At 41.7% G+C, this 20,178-nt stretch overlaps 1 protein-coding gene across 1 annotated transcript in view; it reads right to left on the reverse strand.

Annotated features, from left to right (window-relative positions):
* Nucleotides 1-20,178, reverse strand: part of LOC127572555 (sushi, von Willebrand factor type A, EGF and pentraxin domain-containing protein 1-like) — a 186,209-nt gene that overhangs the window by 37,554 nt on the left and 128,477 nt on the right. The window contains 6 exon segments of the mRNA XM_052019945.1: nt 1,586-1,649; nt 4,913-5,068; nt 9,895-10,123; nt 12,666-15,514; nt 17,454-18,126; nt 19,559-19,726. Coding sequence (XP_051875905.1) covers nt 1,586-1,649; nt 4,913-5,068; nt 9,895-10,123; nt 12,666-15,514; nt 17,454-18,126; nt 19,559-19,726 — 4,139 coding nt within the window.

A 20,178-nucleotide genomic window follows, 5' to 3' on the forward strand; every position in this document is an offset into this window, starting at 1 on the left:
ATCAGCCCGTTGTGTTCATTCAGACTTTGTCTGAACTGATCATAGAATAACCTGCTAATGGCAGTTTGACCCACTTCCAATTTAGTAAGCTCTATTCACTGCTCACAATGTGGTCTTCTCAATGTGGAGGTTGATCATGGATTGGGTGATCTATTTGAAGAATACCTCCACCAAATTGACCTTGGTCTTCTGGTGGCCTGATAATTCCGTGTCTCCCTCACACTACAAACTCTCTCCTCAATTTCCTTTCCTGTGTTAAAGAGGTTTAACCTTGGCTCAAGGAACAGCACCTCATTTTTCGATTAGGTGCATTATGTCTCATGCATCCAATAATCTCAAAGCATGATTCAGCTATTCTCACATATAACTCTGTTAGACTTGTGTTTTGGTTCCTTACTTATCCTATCACTACCTTCTTCCACCTTGCATTATCGTCCCATATGTCACTTAATTTCTCCTGCATTCTACTCACAACAGGCCTTAACTTTTTCTGTTTCTTCTGTTCCCCAGTTTCCCCACATTACACTGTCTGTTTAATCCCGAAGATCTCTGACAGAAGTTCATCAACCTGAAACAATGCAGCAAAAATTCATCCTTGGTCTCACTTGCTAGACATGTAATAAAGGCAGCTGCATGTTATACTCTGCTGAAGCCAGTAGAACTGAACTTTGGAAATGGAACAGAATGCATAGCTGTTACGATTTTGTGCATTTTGCTCTTGCAAATTGATGTTTTTAATCACAGAATGACCTTCAATATTTGTAAATTACATTTCCACTTGAACAAGGTTAAAAGATTTGTAGATTGTAACTTAAGACTACGGTTTTCAAATACTGTGGAGTTAGGATGGGGTATGTGAGTATTGGGGGTAACACTTGAGAAATAACAAATTTATGATATAATTTCAATGTGATACAGCCTTGGAAGTGCACTATCATACATATTAAATAAAAATGCATTAGCTATTGGAAATGAATTTATCAATGATTATAAGTTAATTAACTCAATATTGACTAACATTTAGGATATATAATCAATAATGGCCCTAAATATTTCAATGCTGAAATATAATCCACTATAGTAATGATAGCATGTTGATTTTAGTTTAGCTTAATTAATGCAAGTTCAAGGCAGCAGGAAGGAGATTTGCATCTCGAGTTATCCTGCTGCTCAGCTTGGTTGTTACTTCAAAAAGATTTCAAAGCCCCCACACATAATTTGGAACATTCTCCTGGCATCTTGGGCAACATTCCAACTTCAACAGTGAGTGGTACTGCTGTCTCTGGAATGAGAAGCCATGGGGTCAAGATCCCTCCAGGGACCTGGACCAAATATCTAGACTGAAGCAGCAGTGTGGCACAAAGGAAGTGCTGGAACTGATAGAGGTACCATCTTTGAATAAGACATTAAACAGAGACCTCATTTCCTCTTTTAGGTAGATGTAAAAGATTCTGGCTAATTATTTTGAAGACCAAGAGATTTCTCCCCGGGATTTCGTTTGCCGTTCCATTGAAGCCACATTATAGAAGAAGGTGCTGCTCTGAAACTGCCTTTCACTGTGGCTTTACTGACTGGAATTACTTACTCCTGCAGGAAGTGTGTGTGCCATTCCACGTTCCGTCCTCTTGGCAGAATCTTTCCATGCTGCCCTGCAATGAAAACAAAAAGCAATAAATGGAGAACAGAGGCAGCATTCTGTGCCTCTGGAAGGAAAATAATCGTACAATACCCATTTTTTGTTAGTCCAAAATCAGCGCCCGTGATTAATCCATGTGATCTCCTGGTTTGTGATAATCCAGAGGAATAAGGAAAGTCAGTGGGGCACTTTCCAAACTATTATTTTCCATTACTGTTGAAGTCCCTGTCTGAATCATGTGTCTTTTTATCCCCCTCTTTAAGGGCACCATTTAAAACCCCTAATAAACGTTCTGGTAACCTGTCCTAATCTCTCTCTTTGGATCACAGTATCAAATGTTGGCTTGACAGTGTCTATAAAACACCCTGAAATTTTTTATTTTCTATTGAAAGCTTAAATTAGCTGCAAGTTATCTTATTAATTTTAAGTTTAATAAAATAACTTGCCCTTTGTGTTTTGTCTCTCCCAAGAGTTAAATAGTTACAAGAGAGAGTTGGGCAGGAGGGGAAGGAGAAAGCATTTAATTATAGTAGTCCAGTCAGCACATATCTGTTATCTTTTCCTGCCCATCAATTTTGTAAGCTCATGGGGTGGTACCAATACATTGACCAACCTTAGAACACTGAACAATGGGAATTTAAAACCTTAGGCAAAAATACTTTCGCAATATCTGAGTTGGTTACAGCAGCAAGTATCATTTAGAAAAACATCAAGAACAACTTGCTCAGCAGTGAGCCAATTTTCTATGCAGTAGTGGTTGCCATGTGAACCAACAAAATCCACAGGTACGATCACTGATCCATGTTGAGTCACCTGATCTTGGTCAGGGGTGGGAGAATGAATTCCATACTGGCACTAGTGACCTCTGGAGCAGAATAGTTTGGTCAGGTCTGGCTGAGGTATTGCGCACTACATATAGAAAGGCCCAATTATGGACAGCAGACCCACAGGGCAACCTTTAAGATTCACAGACCAAGGTCCTGGATGGTGAACAGTGAATATTATATAAAAGGACATGGTATTGCAGTGCTATGCCACCAGATCACCAATACAGAGGGCTGGACCAACAAATAAGACACAGCTTCAAATCACACCACTGCAGTTTGCAAACTTGAATTCACCTTTAAAAAAACAGGAGATGAAAAGCTGGTATTAATAAATAAGACCACAGAAGGTATTGTTTGAAATCTGTTAAAAACTCAATGTCCTTCAGGGCAAGAAATCTGCCTGGATTTGATCTTGTAGGAGATTGTAAACAAGAACCCCAAGCCCATTGTTTCACTCCTTTGCCTGAGAGGCCAAGATGGAATAATTTTGGAATGCCTTGAAGTTATGAAAAGGGTTATGTAAATGCAAGCCTTTTATTGGGAGACCTTTCAATTAAGAAACATACTTTAGATAGCCTGGTCAAGTAATCTATATACTAGGCTTGAAGGTATGACCCAGGTTTTCATACTTGATTCCACACACATTGATCTTCCAGAATGAATCGTCCCAGTCACTGTTGTGTGGATAGACAGCGAGTATTTTAGAGGTGGTGAGATGGCTGGGGAGGGTGGTACAATTATTTTGCCACAAGAACATTATGAAAGAGGGAGGGTCCAGCAGTGTTGGGGGAGTTGGTGGAGAGATATGCAGCAGCAACCCAACTAAACAGGTGGTGAAAGAATCTCGCAGGAAGATTGAATCTCAATCCAACAAAAAACTTAATGTGTAATGTATTTTTCTCTGCTAGTCGGAGAACTAAAATGACACACTATTGACACTGGTCTTTCACCACCTGCTTGGTTGGGTTGCTGCATACCTCTCCACCGAGTCCTCCAACACTGCTGTACTGAACCCTCTCACTGTGAAGGGCATGAAAATGAGCAGGATCCTCCCTCTTCCATGAATTTCTTGTGGCAAAATAATTGTACCACCCTCCCCAGCCATTCCACCACTCCTACCACACTCACTGTCCAGCCACAGAACAGTGACTGGAACAATTCATTCTGGAAGATCAATGTATGTGGAATCAAGGATGACACAATATGTTGGTGATTCTGACATTCAGCAATAGGGCAAAACAGATGATAACAAATTGACACAGAGACACAAGAGATTCTGCAGATGCTGGAATCTGGAGCAACACACACAAAATGCTGGAGGAACTCAGCAGGTCAGGCAGCAACTATGAAGGGGAATAAACAGTCGACGTTTCGGGTTGAGACCCTTCATCAGGACTGAAATCATCAAAAGTGTGTGTTCTCCCGATTTCCCTTTCCTGCAGTTTATAAAATAAGGAAAGGCATATATAGGGAAGATAGTAACAGTCTTTTATCCAGGGTAGGGAAGTCTAAAACTGGAGGGTATAGGTTTAAGGTGAGAGAGGAAAGATTTAAAGGGATTTGAGGGTCAAGTTTTCCACATGGAGGGTGGTGGGTATATGGAATGAGTTCCCAAAGGAGGTGGTAGAAGCGGGTACAATTATAACATTTGAAATACATTTGAATAGGTACACAGATAGGAAAGGTTTAGAGGAATACAGGTCAAACATAGGCAAATGTGATCAGTGCAGATAGGCAACTTGGTTAGCATGGATGAGTTGGGCTGAAGGGCCTGTTTCCGTGCTATACAAGTCCATGAATCAATTAATCTAACCATCCATTAGCAACAGCCGTAACTTGTAGAAAAGAGCTAAAAGACTGTTACTTCTACTTTTGTCTCAATTCAATGTATGAAGAGGGATCCCACCGCTTCCAAGGCAATTCTTTTTTGGGCGGCACGGTAGCGTAGCGGTTAGCGCGACGCTATTACAGCGCCAGCGATCGGGGTTCGATTCCCATCGCTGTCTGTAAGAGTTTTGTATGTTCTCCTGTGTCTGCGTGGGTTTTCCTCCGGGTGCTCTGGTTTCCTCCCACATTGCAAAGATGTACGGGTAGGTTAATTTGGGTTTAAAATGGGCAGCGCGGACTCGTTGGGCCGGAAGGACCTGTTACCACGTTGTAAATAAAATATAAAAAAAAAGTTAATGGAAAAAAAAAGAACCTGTGGATGCTGGAAATCTGAAATAAGAACAGAAAGCACTGCTTTATCTGTTGACTATTTTCCAGCATTTCCTGAATATAGGGATTTTTTTTGGTTACTGGAACATAAAAACTTTTAGGAATTATTCATGCTTAAAACTAGAAAAGCAGCAACAAATATTGCTGTCCTAGTACTTATGTCTAGGACTGAACTCCGGTACACGCATATTTGAACAAACACAGATTATGCGATCGAAACACAAAATGATACCTGTAACTCATAGCCGATATCACATTGATATGTCACGCTGTCTTTGTATTCATGGTTTGTTCCTTTAACTGAGCCATGCACTGGGGGAAGCGGTTCCTCGCAGGATACAGGGGAACACATAACATTAGAAATTGGTGGATTCCAGAAACCATCATGCTGAAACATCAGAAATTAAATTAATGCAGTGATAAATGCAAAGTCAACATGAAAAATAGTTATGTTAAAAATAAGCTTTTTGCCTTCAGGGCTATTGTAGCGGTTAGCATAATGCTATTACAGTGCCAGCGACCTGGGTTCAATTCCCGCTGCTGTTTGTAAGGAGTTTGTACGTTCTCCCCGTGTCTGTGTGGGTTTCCTCCGGGTGCTCAGTTTCCTCCCACATTCCAAAGACGTACGCTTAGGAAGTTGTGGGCTTGCTATGTTGATGCCGGAAGCGTGGCGACACTTGCGGGCTGCCCCCAGAACACTCTACGCAAAAGATACATTTCACTGTGTGTTTCGATGTAGATGTGACTAATTAGGATCTTAATCTTATTTAGATGGTCGTGCCTACATTTTAATTTATCACTTTGCTTAGAAATTAACAAGTCTAAACCTGTTCATAATTTTAAATGGAATTTTCCTTTTCAAGAATTGCCCTATGTGGAATGTGGAGAAGGGCAATCTGTTCATCACACTATTAACCAGTACCCACTATACACTTACATAGGCAATGGTATACATCAACCTCTAAAGGCAATGTATGCATTGGTAAACTCAATATTTAGTTATAAAATGCTGTCAGTTGCTTGTCAAATGTTGTATAATTGAATAAATAAAAAACATTTCCTATGTAATAGCAGTGACTATGACTTAATTAGCTGCATGACACTTTCAGACATCTTGGTGTGATGAAAAGTGCTGAAGAAATGCTGTCTGCCCTTTCTTCATCAACCATGTCAGGCCCAGTTTAGTCTGTGACTACCTATGGAAGCCCCTGCAACGGAGTGACTGACTTATTTAAGCCACATCTCATTCCTATGATACAAATTGTTAATTATTTATGTGCCTTAAGTGTGCATGAAATAAACTACCCCACTGACTGCGAATCATGCAGGACCTCACTGGCAACATGCCAGGAAAATACAACGTTGTTCTTTCAACGGTACTGGCTTTATCAATGGCTTTATACCTTAAGAATTTCACCGCGTTTAAGCAAAAATATTTTATACAACATTTTACATTGAAGATTTTAATATTTTAAGATTTTAACATAAGTATCTGGCATGGCTTAGTTGGTAACTAATATTTCCAACAGTGGAGTTTGAATACAAGATGGGGTTGGAGTCTTTCTACAGAACACAGGAGCTTTGAACAAGGGTGTTTATTTCCAACTCCAAAGGCATGAAATAAACAGTTCATGATACTAATAAGTGTAGATGGTGTTGGAGATTATTCTGAAATTACATGGATATAGCAAGCATTAACTAAAATGAGCACCAGTCTTCAGAAATAAAACTTGTTCCTACTTTAACTCCTACTGACACTTTAAGGCCATTGAAACCAAATACCGGGTGTGGGACATTCTGATTTTATACCACTGTAACTATGCAGAGGAAGACAATAGATGAATGTTCATGTTAAATGGTGCTCATTGAAAGCTCTGTGATGAGATCAGGGAAGCCATTAAGCGGTCACCTCTTGTAATAACACATTGTTAAAGGCACAACCTTACCACTTAATGCACAGTTTCAGATTCAGATTAGTTTATTGTCATATACTAATCTGAATCTGCATTAAGTGGTATTATGCAATGAAATTCCTTGTCTGTTTTGTTGCTTAATATTCCGGCGGTTTGTATATTCAGGGAGCCATCCCTCAACACTGTAAGAAGAGGTATACTTTGGGTGTATGGAGTTTGTGCTCAGAAGTTCTTGGACTAACCACCAGTATTTGAATATTCAAAGGGGGTCTGCCAGTGGGACGTACTCCCATTGTAAATATGTAATTCTACAAAAGTACCCATCTACACTCAAAACACTGAACTTAAGTAGGTAACTATAGCCATTGTAACTGTAGTTCATCATTTATTATTGTCTTTATGTTTAAAAAGTACAAAATATCATAGTACTGTTGAGTGTAGTGAGAGGAGAGATAGATTCTCCAGATGATCTGCTATGTTGAATAAAGACCTTTTATATCTCTCAGCTGCAGTCTCCGAGTGACTCAGTTCAGCAATCACAACATTTGTGCCTGTCAAACATTTTAATTCTACGCAGGGACCCATTCAGGGCCAACAGATGCACAGTGTGGTGTTCACACATTATGGAAAATGAAGAAACCTTCCCAAAATTGTCACCAGGTACCAGCCTACATAGCTCAGCCCAGCTGCTGCAGCTGAACCTGCCGAGAATGGGAAATACAGTCCCATCCATCACAGGCGTGTCACTTCCTTCCATCCAGTCCATCTTCACAGTGTGTTGCTTCAGGAAGGCTAACAGTTTTGTCAAGGAAGCCGGCCACCACCGGCCATTCTCTTTTCTCTCTTTTACTTTCTAGGAGAAGATGCAGCAGCTTGAAAGCCCAGACATCCAGACTTAAAAACAGCTTCTCCCCCACTGCTATCAGACTTCTGAAGGAATCACCTCTTTTACATCCCCTTCCTGGTTGTGCTGCCACATTCTCGGACTCTTAATTCCACCTCTCTCGGTTTTCCATTATTATCACTTCAGCACTTCTTTTTGTACTACTTCAGATTGCACTCCAACCTTGGCACCATTCTACTGTTTAGCACTTGTCACTGTATTTAATGTATTTATTATTATCATGTATACTGTTTACTCTATGAGCTTCATGTGAGCAAGGAATTTCATAGTACCCTGGTATATATAACAATAAACTAATCTGGATCTGAATCTGATACCATGGTCATGGATATAGTAAGATTATTGGTATGTGTGACTTAATGTAGAAGGAAGTCTTATAGGCAAATTTATGCTGGTCATCATGAGGAATGTCCACCTCAAAGTTATGGGTTAGTGCAGGAAAGTGGTGCTGATGTAAAAGGTTAACCATGGTCTTTTTGAATGGTGGAGCAGGCATGAGGGGCCAAATGGCCTACTGCTGCTTCCATTTCATATGCTCTAATGTGGAATAATACCATAACCTGGTATGGGTTCAATATAGAGATGTGTATTTATTATCAGCTATCAGCCACTGAGGCAATTACTGCATTGAAAAGAAAACAGTTCAATCAAGAATTAAGAGACTCTTAGATAGGCACATGGATGAAAGAAAAAGAGGGTTATGGGAGGTGAAGTAAAGAGGGGGATAGATTGAATGTGGATAAGGTTTATATAGGTCAGCACAACATCGTGGGCCAAAGGGCCCATACAGTGCTGTACTGTTCTGTGTTTTGTGTTCTAAGAATAATTGAAACATAAACCCATCCAGCACTGAGGAAGACCATTCAGCCTGCACAGGATGTGTCAACTGCAGAATCTTCCACAGATGAAGACACAAAAAATTCTGCAGATGCTGGAATCTGGTGCAACACAGAAAAAGTGCTGGAGAAACTCAGCAGGTCAGGCAGCATCCATGGAGGGAAATAAACAGTCCACAGTTCAGGCTGAGGCCCTTCATCATGTCCTGATGAAGGGTCTCAGCCTGAAACATTAACTGTTTATTTCCCTCCATGGATGCTGCCTGACCTGCTGAGTTCCTCCAGCACTTCTTGTGTATTCATCCACAGATGAGGCAGGTGCTGGCACACTAGTTCAAAAAGTGCTCCAGTTAGATCTCATCTATCCACACGGTTCTGCAAAATTTTCCCCTTCAGGTGTTGACCCAATTCCTTTTTAAGATGTTATTTTGAATTTGGTCGCACTGCATTTCCACTGCATATTCCAGATCACTGCACATTTCTGAGCCAAAACAAATTCTCTTCACCTTCCCTATGTTCTTTTGCCAATCGCCTTAAATGTTAAATTTGTTCTGTAGCACAATTTTTTTAAGCATTGTATGCAAACAAGGCTCAACAAGAGATCAACAATTTTGTGCTGGTTAATAAAATTCTCCACAGTCTTTATTTGCTTTGAGTCCAACTTTGGCCAGTTTTTGTAGCCCCCTGTCAACATTGAGACCACTGATGTCCACGAAAACTTGCTGCTGCAAGAGGTTCAGAAATGGGCCTGGGGTTAGGGAAAAGGGTTGGTAATGAAGAGCTGATTCCAGAGGGTGTTGAGCACTGCTCAGCTTGTATCCTTGTGGAGTCTAGAGGGGTCCTGCTATTTTTAAATTTCCCCTCAACATTTTTGTACTGTTTACTGAGAGTTACAACTGTAGCTGTAGCGGTTATGTTGCCACTGCCTGGTTTTAAAATGGCTGAGTACAGACAGGTAACGTACATCATCACCAGTATGGACAGCATTGTTATTGGAATCAAGGTTCAACACAGTTCCAAGTCCCTCAGCACCCCCTTCGGTACCAACTTCCCATGGGTCAGCAGATTCAGAAGCTGTGGGTTCAACTCCCACTTTATAGATTTGAGAACAAAGGCTGATACTCCAGCGCAGTTCTGGACGAATGCTGCCCTGTCACTGATTCTTCCACCTATCAACTGAGAGATAAAGCTGAGGCTTGACCTCTTAAATTGCAGAAGAGATTAAATTGCTCCATTTTAAAGAAGAGCAAGGGAGTTCTCACTGGTGCCTTGGTCAATATTTAATCTCAAAAAATGTTACTAAACCAGATCATCTGGTTAATCTCTCCTTGTAGTGAGTGAGAGATTGTCAGGTTTTCCACAACCTTGACTGCACTTCAATGACAACAATGCTTTCACTGATACCATGACTAGAGCATTCTTCACAAAGGTGCTGTCCTATAATTCTGCCCAACATGGTTTATTGCACATGCTTACAAATGATCAGACAAAGATAAAGAGCAGATTGACTGCATTCCTACAGAATTCTTATTTGTAAAATAAACCTGCTGAGTCAGCTTACCTGGCAGATAGATAAGTTTGCTCCTGACAGTCTGTATCCTTCTTCACAGGAGATCAGTATACTTTCATTGACTGTAAACACTGTTCCCGAGATAACAACATTTGCCTGACTGGTGAATGGCAAGGGGCAGTTCTGCGGTTTGCATGCAATACTATGAGTGGACCAGGTCCCATCTTCCAAACACGTTTGTGAATCCCTCTCTGATTCCATTATGTAGCCCTCTAAACATCTGCAGGAAAAAACATGTGATTTTGCATAAGTCACTCTTCAGTATTTGCAAACCAAAGTTGGTGTTTTGATTCCTGAATTTTATTTCCAAGTATGATTTCATATACAATATGGCTCTCCCATGGTTCATTGGGTAGCATTCTTGCCTCTGTAACAGAAAGTCATGGGTTCAAACACAAACCTCAAAGGCAAAAATCTAGATTGACACTGAGAGAGTTGCCCCTGTTGGAGGTAGGTATTGCAGATTAGACATTAAACCCAGTCTTGCTGGTAAACATTAAAAGGGCCCTAAACAGAGTCATGGAAAATTTACGAAGTAGGAGGCCATTAACCTATTGTATCTAGATCAGACAAGAAAGAGTTTCTTAACCTAATCCCAACTTTCAGCACTTGATCTGTAAGCTTGCAGGTCACAGCTATTCGAGTACAGTTTCAGGCACTTTTTAAATGTTATGAAGGGTTTCATCTACCACAGGAAGGTGGTATTTAGCATTCTATGTAACTTAATTCCATATACTCACATATTTCTTATCTCCCTTAATACCCCATTAATAAAAATCTATCCACAGTTAAAACAATTGATTCTATAACAAGTGCTGCTGACAAAAGAGCACTCTAAATTTCCACCATGCACTAAATGTAGAATTGTTTCCTAACTTGTAGCAGAAAAACTTTCAATTTTTCTACTCAATTTGCCCCTAATAAATTGAAAACTTCAATCAAAGCATCTCCTAGCCTTCCAAATTTCAGGTTAATAAGCCCCTGGTTTGTGTAATCTCTCCTAATTTCACCCTTGAGTCCAAGTATCATTCTGGCAAATCTACACTGTAGTTATTCACAAAGGCCAATTTCTACTGCTAAAAGTGCAGTTTTGTTACTGCACTAAAAGAACAATTGGCCAAATTTCTGAACAGTTTTACTGAAAGTGAATTCTTAAAGGATCTTCATGATGCAGACTGAGTGAAAGACATTTTGTGGTTTAGGGCATTACTGTTGGGAATAATTTTCATTTAAACAGGCTAACTGGTCCACATGATCCATTGAAATGTTTACTTTCCATATGATTTTCCTCCCACCCCTATTCATCTTACTCCATCAGTATCTCCTTCTACTCCTTTCATACTTCTGATTTGTATATTGTAGTGGTGGAAAGATATTTCAGGATGTCAGAATGCAAGTAAGTCACAGCAAGATATCCGGCCTCTGACTTGATCTTGTAGCCATGGTTCTTATATGGCTGGTCCTGTTGAGTTTCTGGTCAGTGGTGACCCACGGGATGTGGATGGTCATGGACTCGGTGATGGAAATGCCATTAAATATCACTGAATGCCATTAAGTGTCAAGGGTAGGTAGTTTAGACTATTTCTTGTTGGAGATGGTCGTTTATTGCCTGACACTTGTGTGGCACAGATGTTACTTGTCACTTATCAACCCGTACCTGAATGTTGCCTAGGTCCTGCTACATGCAGGTACGGATAAAAATTGCCAAATTTTGCTGTAATAAAAAAATGAAATTTGCTTCATTTGCTTAAATAAAAATAGAAAATGCTGGAAATACTCAGCATGTCAGACAGCATAACAGTTAACATTTCAGATGGGAGATTCTTCATTAGAACTGTGGGATCTGATGACCTGAAAGGTTAACGGTTTCTCTTTCCATGGATATTGCCTGACCTGCTGAGTGTTTCCAGCATTTTTTGTTTTTATTTCGGATTTCCAGCATCTGCAGTTTCTTTGATTTTCATTTGCTGAGTTGTGTATGGAACTGCACAATCATCAATGAACATCTCCAAAATTCTGACCTTATGAGTTATCCAGCCTATTCACACATTCTGACTTTAGATTGATAGTCCTGGAGGTCACAGCTCTTTACATCTATGACTTCTTAAGTGTGATGGGGCCTACTGCCTCTACTATCCTTTCAGCAAGTTCCACCTCGAAGGGCAAAAAAAATTTTCCTTATCTCCTCTCTAACCTTCTACCAATTACTTTAAACCTATGTCATTTAGTATTTGATTCCATTTTAGGGGAAATGGCTTCTTCCCATTTACTCTATCTGCTTCCATCATAACTTTAGATACCTCAATTAAGTCCTGCGAGACCAAAGGCATTTGACTGGTGCACACACACCAGCTTGGCCCCAGGTTCTAACTTGGGAGTCTGGTCTCCAAGGTGAATGTAAAGGATCCCTGGCACCATTTTGAAGAGGAGCTCTAAGTTCCTGGTAGTGTGCTGGCCACTACCAAAACAAAAAGAGTACTTGGTCATGCTGTTTGTGAGAACTGGCCATGACCAAACTGACTATGTTACCGAGCGTCTTATATGTCAACAATGTCTACAAGTCAGAAGCATCTAATTGGCTATAAAACACTTTGAGATGTTCTTAAGTTGCAAAAGGTGCCTGAGAAGTCCAATTTTTTAAAAATATATTGGACAGAAGCAACCTTTAAATATGGACCAATACCAGACACAATAATGGACACAATATAATTGATATAAAAGGATATTATTAATAAATAAGTCTGAATGAACATAGTGCTAACCTGTAATGAATTCTGCTCCCGAATGTGTACTGGTCGCCTAAAACAGCAGCGTTCTGTACTGGTGGAGGTAGTCCACAGGCCACTGGCACGCAGGTTGGATATGGCTGACTCCATTTCCCTCTCTCTGTGCAGAACACTTCAGCCTTCCCTTTCATGGTGTAGCCAGGGAAACAGTTGTAGGCTACGGCATTCTCAGGCAAGGAACTGCTCCCGTTAAAGAAGGCATTGCGTATTAATGGAGGTGCACCACATGAAATTCGGCCACAGTAAGGAAGGCTTGAATTCCACTTCCCTCCAGATTCACACAGAACTCGAGAAGGGCCCAGTAACTTAAAGCCCTCCATACACTGGAAGAACACCAGGTTTCCACAACTGAAATCTTGACCTGTAGTAAACCCGTTATGGATGTCCGGATATGGACAATTGCATGGTTCACATTTTGGAACATTGTCACTCCATGACCCATTCTGTAGACAATGTCTGACTGAGGTTCCTATCAGTTCATATCCATGAAAGCAAATGTATTTAACGGAATCCCCAAAGCTAAAGCTAGACCCATTGATTAATCCGTGGGAGATATCTTCTGGAGGACCACAAATGATTGGAGTGCATTGCGGTACCACATCACTCCAACTCCCATCTCCCTGACACACAAGGCTTGGTGCACCAAGCAATAAGTAACCATCTGTACAATGGAACTGTATTTCCTTCCCGTAGGTAAATTCGGATCCTGTGATATAGCCATTCAGCAAGGCAGTGAGTGGTGGGCATGCTGCTAATATGCATTGTGGCATCTCCCCACTCCAGCTCCCATTGGCAAGGCAGGTTTCGAGTCAAATCCCCTTAACCAGGTATCCATTGTTGCAACTGTAATTTGCCAGACTCTGGAAGGTGTAATCCAATCTGGTCACATTACCGTTGTCAGGAATGGGAGGTAGTCCACAGGAGATCGGGACGCATTGTGGTACTTCTCCACTCCATTCCCCATTGCTCTGACAAGTCCTCTGCACAGGTCCAACTAGATAAAATCCAGAGTCACAGTCATAAGCTATCACGCTGGTGTAGGTGTAGTTGCTGCCCTTTGCAATGCCATTTCTGATTTGGCTGGGAGAGCCGCATGATACCAGTTGACAGGTGGGAGGTGTGCTACTCCATTCACTGTTCGAGGTGCAGTACCTGGCGGCTGAGCCAATGAGCTCATGGCCTAGATCACACCCGTACTCTATCATGCTTCCAAGCAGGTTGCTGGAAAACTTAACATAACCATTTTCTGGTTTCACAGGGAGCTCACACTCTATCAGGAGGCAGGCAGGTGCACTCCCATTCCATGTGCCGTCTTCTTGGCATTCCAACACTTGGTCCCCTATCAGGTCATAGCTGCTGTAACAGTAATACTGAATCACTGTTCCACCCATGAACTCGGAAGTCTGCTGAAGGTCTATATTTGGATTATTCCACGTTTGCTTATTGTCACTGGAGCTTGCGTGTGGGACTCGCTCCGAGATGGAAGCAGGAATGCTTTTCTTTGGATCAGGGTCTGATGGGAGGAGGTTAGTTACGATATCAGAGCCACTTCTTTTTATAAATCCTCCATTTACTTCTCCGTCCTGATTCCGGATGACCAAGTACCCTCCGAAATCTATATGTGGCGGGAGGCCACAATCTACAGGCGCACAATATGGCGGGACATTGGACCAGGAGGATTCCTCACAGATGCGCATGGAGATACCAACCAAATGGAACCCAGGAAAGCAGCTGTAGAAAATGAGAGCACCGAAGCTATAATCAGAGCCCTCAACAAAGCCATTCTCTATAAGCTGAGGTGGTTCACATTTGAAAAGCTTGCAGACAGGTGCTTCTGCGTCCCACTCCCCTGTCTCCAAACAAGTCAGCCTCTCCGGACCTTCCAGCTTAAAGCCTGTATTGCATACATACATTACGGTTTCTCGGTAATATAACTTCTCAAAAATGGGTCTTCCATTTGTAATTTCCTGGGGGGTCAGGCATTCAACTGGTTGGCAGACTGGTCTTCCCCCCAGCCACTCACCATTCTCACCACAGGTGACAGTAGCATTCCCTCTTAAACGGAAGCCTGGCTTGCAGGTGTACACGGCGTGGCTGAGATAGGTCAGACCCTGGATGTCCACGATTCCATTCCCGATCAGTTCAGGCTGAGGGCATTCGATGGGCACACATTCTGGGGCAGCTTGGCCCCAAGTTCTGTTGGCTTGGCAGGTCAGGAATGGCTGTCCCCGCAACACAAACCCATCAGTACAGGTGTAGTTGACAGTGCTACCAAAATGAAGGTCGGAAAACAAAGTGTCACCATACTGAACCTCTGGAGGCTTCCCACAGATAACAGGCTGGCAAATAGGCAATGAGTCATTCCACTGCTGGGATGCCAGACACTTCAAACTCGATGGACCCTCCAGCACGTAGCCCTCAGCACATTCCAGCAGAACAGTTCCACTCGTGTTGGTCTCATGGACGATCAGATTGCTCTCCCGCCCCAATGACCATGGTTCAGGACACCTCAGTGGAATGCACTGTGGGTGCCGATTTCCAGCCCACAGGCCGTCCTCCTGACAGGTCATTATTGCTTTCCCAGAGACCACGTAACCTTCCTCACATTCGAGCTTGACTTGCGAGTCGAGGTTGAAATCAGATCCGACAAAGTGTCCGTGTTTAATGGCTGGAGGTAGCCCACAGTTCACTCGGATGCAGACAGGGGATGACTCACTGTGCCAGTGTCGATTCCCTTGGCAGGTACGAATGGGACTCCCCACCAATCGAAAGCCATGATGACAGTAATACCTGACCTCACTCTGAAACAGTGTGCCATTCTTAATCTGTGATACAAGAAAAGGTACAAAAAAATTATCTCTCCAGCTGTCACTTATCGCACCAGCCATGGCTCGGTGGGTAACACTTATGCCTCTAAGTCAGAAGGTTGTGAGTTCAAGTCCCATTTCAGGGCTTGAGCACAAAGATCAAGGCTCCAATGTGGTAATTTGCCAGTGCTTCAAAGGTTAGGGGGTGTCAGCCCTTGGAAGAAGCATTCAGCAGGTGCCTTGTCTGTTATGTCTGGTGGTATAAAAAATTCCCAAGGCATTTTTTGAAGAACACTGGAAAAAGTTACCCAGTGTCCTGGGCAATATTTGTTGCTCAATATCACAGGGAAAACAATTATTACATTGCTATTTTTGGGAATTTGCTGTGCACAAATTAGCTGCTGTACTGTTTACATTACAATGGTGAGTGCACTTTAAAGATACAACACTGGCTGCAAAATGCTTTGGGACATTCTAAAAATAAATAGAAAACTTTCTTTTTCCTTTTTTCCCAGCAGTACCTTTGACCATCAATTTAGCTATTGTTAAGAGTACAAGGACTTTCCTGTTTGATGAATATCAATGGTTTCTTTTCAAAAATTTGCACAATTATTGTTGTCTTTTAAACATTTCTTAATTTATCTGAAATGAGACTTGGGTACTACAGAAAATCACTTGCTGTTCTGGTCACATTACATTGTACTTTTGTGTAATGTTTTGCTACATTGTACAAATTATGGCTGCACTACATTATTTTCAATGCTGTTGAGACCTTAAAAATATTCACTACTGTGATAAACCTGTATTAAGAACGGCATTCTGTTTTACTATTAGGTTTTGCTGTTTGTGGCTACACACATTTGATTTGCTGCATTTCCTGCATTTTGAAAGTGACTTTAGTTTTAAACAGAGTACTTCACTGGCTGTAAAGTGATGTCTGAGATTTCCTAACAGAACTATACAAATACGAGTTCTTGAAAATGAAAGGCAGAGAAAGCAAAGAGGTTCCTTGCTGATCCATACCCTGATCCTACGAGGGCTAGAAATTTGTCTTGCTGTGCAGGCTAAATGTGTGTTCAAGTCACATATATGTGTTGAAGTATGGTAACAACTTCAGAAGTGAAGGTCAACATGCATACATTACATTAACACATACAAGGACAAATTTCTATTAACTCTGAATGCACTGGATGACAAAAATCCATTATACCTACAGATTTAAGATAATTGATCAAGTTATCATCCATTGTTTCTTGTCCATACTCCTTCCAATCTATGTACAAGAACATAAGAAGTAGGCCATATACTATATGTTAATGTGTTTCCTAAATTCTTATCAGGAAGGTCTAGCTTTGTCTTTAAAGTTAGATCCTTTTATCCGAGGCTTTCTCATAAGTGGAAAATATAAATATATTAGTAAATTCTAAAAACACACCCATTAAACTTTTATACTTCAGTGAATCCTAGAACAGTTAATGCAATTTTGCCTCACTATCTAAAGCTTAGATATTTTAAGGTCTGTCCCAAGTCTACAGTGCCCGTTTGGGCAATGCAATTTGTATCACAGGTACTTCTCAGGTGAGCATTTATCAGTTCTCTCCTCTCCAGGTAGGGCCTACTACACCTGGTATTCGCAGGAGGTCTCCCACCCAAGTCCTAATGACGTCAGAGTCTACATAGCTCCTGAGACCTAATATTAAAAGATCAGTACCAAACAGGCTTTAATATTTTTCTAAAACACAATGCTACAAATACTGGAAATAGAAAATAGTGGAAACACACAAGAGATCAGGCAACATCTGTGGAAATTGGTGGAATTACTGTTTCATTAATCAGAAACATTAACTCTGCTTCTCTCTATTTATGCTACAGTTTCCATCATTTTCTATTTTTACCCTTGGTTACTTTGTATGGTTTCCCCTAATGAGAGACAACTTATAATGTTATTAAAACCCACTTCGACATGTCCGTTGGTGAGACGAGGGGGATCTCCACATGAGACGGGCTGGCAGCTGGGCAGCCGGCCGCTCCATTCTCCATCTGCCTGGCACGCTCGCTTCTTGTGGCCCTTGACGTAAAACCCCTTGCTGCAGCTGTAGGCCACAATGGCACCGAAGCTGTAGTTGGTCCCACTCACATGGCCTCGCTCAATGACTGGCGGCTCCCCGCAGCGCACGGGGACGCATTGTACACTTAATGGAGAGGGGACCCACAGGCCACCGCGGACACACTCAATGGTGGTAGAGGTGTTCAACATGAAGCCTTCCTCACACTTGTACATGACCTGCGAGCCGGCTGGGAACTTCTCTTTGTCAATGGTCTCCAAAATCACATGCAGCGCAAACGTTGGTTTCTTGCAGAAGTCAGCCACGCAATGTGGCATGGCTTTGCCTTCTGGTGGAGCCCACATTCCCGTAGAGTCACAGACCAACTGTGAGTTGCCTGAGATGCTATACCCATCTGTGCAATAGTAGATCGCAATGTCCCCAAATAGCTGGTGACCCGTTTCGGGAAATGCATGGTCAATGTTTGGAGCTGGGCCACATGACAGGGGAACACATTGCACGGTGCTGTGGCTCCACACTCCACTGGCCAGGCACTGCTTGGTCTCCGCACCAAGCAACGTATAGCTGCAGTAAGAAAGAGATGATCAGAGAAAAGGTTAAGTCGGATACCAGAACAAGAGATTACAGACTTGAATTTGCATTACTATATATTGATGGCATTAAGACAGTGTTGTGTGTCACCTTCAAAACTGTTTTTAAAAGTCCCATAAACACTGGGATCTTCAATTGCAAGATTCTCTAAACAGTGTTGGCAGGTCTCTCTGTCTCACGTCTCAGACAGATTGCAAAATCTGACAGTTGCCAGCACTTTATCTTGTGGCTGCTACTTAGGCAACCAGCTGTAACAGGCCAATGTACAATACAAGCAGCACTCATCCAGCTACTGGAGAGTAAGTTTGCTTTTAAAATCATGGTGCAATAATAGAAGGTGCTCCCAGAATGTCACAGGGACTTGAACAGGCTGGTTAGGAACAGTGCCTGTAAGAGACAAGTTCTTTGTGCAAGAGGGCTACTGAGTCGTCCAAGTCTGTAGTCAAGTGCTCCTAGCAAAAGGATTACAGAGAGATCTCTGTAAAAAGTAATACTACACAAGAGCCGACTTGATAATGGTTGAATTCCGGGGAAACCTGCAACGTAGGGAAAATCTGGTACTTGTTCTGCCTGCTCCTGAGGCTAGGAAGCTGAGAGCAACTGTGACCTTGAACTTTACTGAGAAAGTAGTCCTACTACAGGACAACATGTAGCTGAGGTCACAGATCTCAGTGAGGAAAAAGAATGCAGTTTGAGTGCTACTTCTGTAAACAGTGCAGTTTCAGGTGAACTGGGTTAGTAAAAGTAAAACTCTTGTTTTTTAGACTAGAGAGGTTGCAAATTACACTGGAGGTGAACTTTGTGCTTTACACGATTGTTGACACCATTTGAGGAGTTTTATGCCAGAGGAAGTTTTAAAATTCTGTTGGAAAGTCAGGGGTCAAATGTCTCATCAGATGTCGAGAGGCCTGCAGATGGGTCCAAAATTGCTCTTCTCTGGGTTAGGCCTATTTTCACAGCACCCCAGTTTTTCCAGAGTTGTGTGAGGAATTTATAGGCCAATGTATAACAGCAACCTCAATATAGTTATGATGTCAACTGTGGTTCAGTGATTACCAAGTTTTGCTGCTAAGATCTGGAGGTGCTCTATAAATGCAAGCCCTTTCTTCCAATGCCTATTTAGATTAACAACAATTTTGAAAGTCATTTGTTATAACATCTTAACTATCTTTCAGGAAGTCAGTTGTATTTACTCACCAGGTAAAAGAAATTATTTTTTGTTCTCTCATGAAATATGGGCATCACTGCTAAAGTCAATATATATTGCCCATGCCAAAGTGCCCAAGAGAAGGCTCCATTGGCAGAATGGTCTTCTGTTCCTATGATCCTAACTGCCAGATCTTCTGATTGAGAACAAGAGATTTTTTAAAACAAAAATATATAGAGCAAAAGGTACTGGTCCTACCCTTCTTTGCAGCTGTAGGAAATGGTGCTTCCAAAGGTGAACGTGCTTCCAACAACATTAGCACTGGGAAGTGATGGTGGGGGCCCACAGGTTATGACCTCACATACTGGTGGGGTGTCATTCCACTGACCAGTGCTGTTGCAGATTAAAGTAGCTGGTCCATGCAACCTTCAATGATTCAAAAAAGTAGATAATAACACAATACATCAGAACTCCGAGTGTTTCTGAAAACATGCAAAACTGTAGCCTCTTATAAAGGTAGTAAAATATCTCCATAGGCACAGGGGCATCAAACAACATCTGACTCAGGACCACAAAAGACAGATGACAAGAATATTTTGAGGAGTACCTTAAAGGGAGGTAAGGGTGGTTAAAAATTATGAAGTTGCTTAGAGAGGGAATTCCAGAGCTTACGGCCTATAGAACTAAAGGAACAGTTGCCAATGACACAACGGTGAAAATTGCAAGAGTTAAAATTCTAGGAATTCTGAGATTGAGGAGGGATGTAGGGTTGGAACAAATTAGCAAGAAGGGGAGGTGTGAAACCAGGAAGGGATATTAGAAAATCAAGGAGGAGATTTTTTTTTAAATTGAGGCACTGCCAGACTAGGTAACAAGGT

The sequence above is a fragment of the Pristis pectinata genome, chromosome 7, assembly GCF_009764475.1.
Source record: "Pristis pectinata isolate sPriPec2 chromosome 7, sPriPec2.1.pri, whole genome shotgun sequence".
Classification (NCBI taxonomy): Eukaryota; Metazoa; Chordata; class Chondrichthyes; order Rhinopristiformes; family Pristidae; genus Pristis; species Pristis pectinata.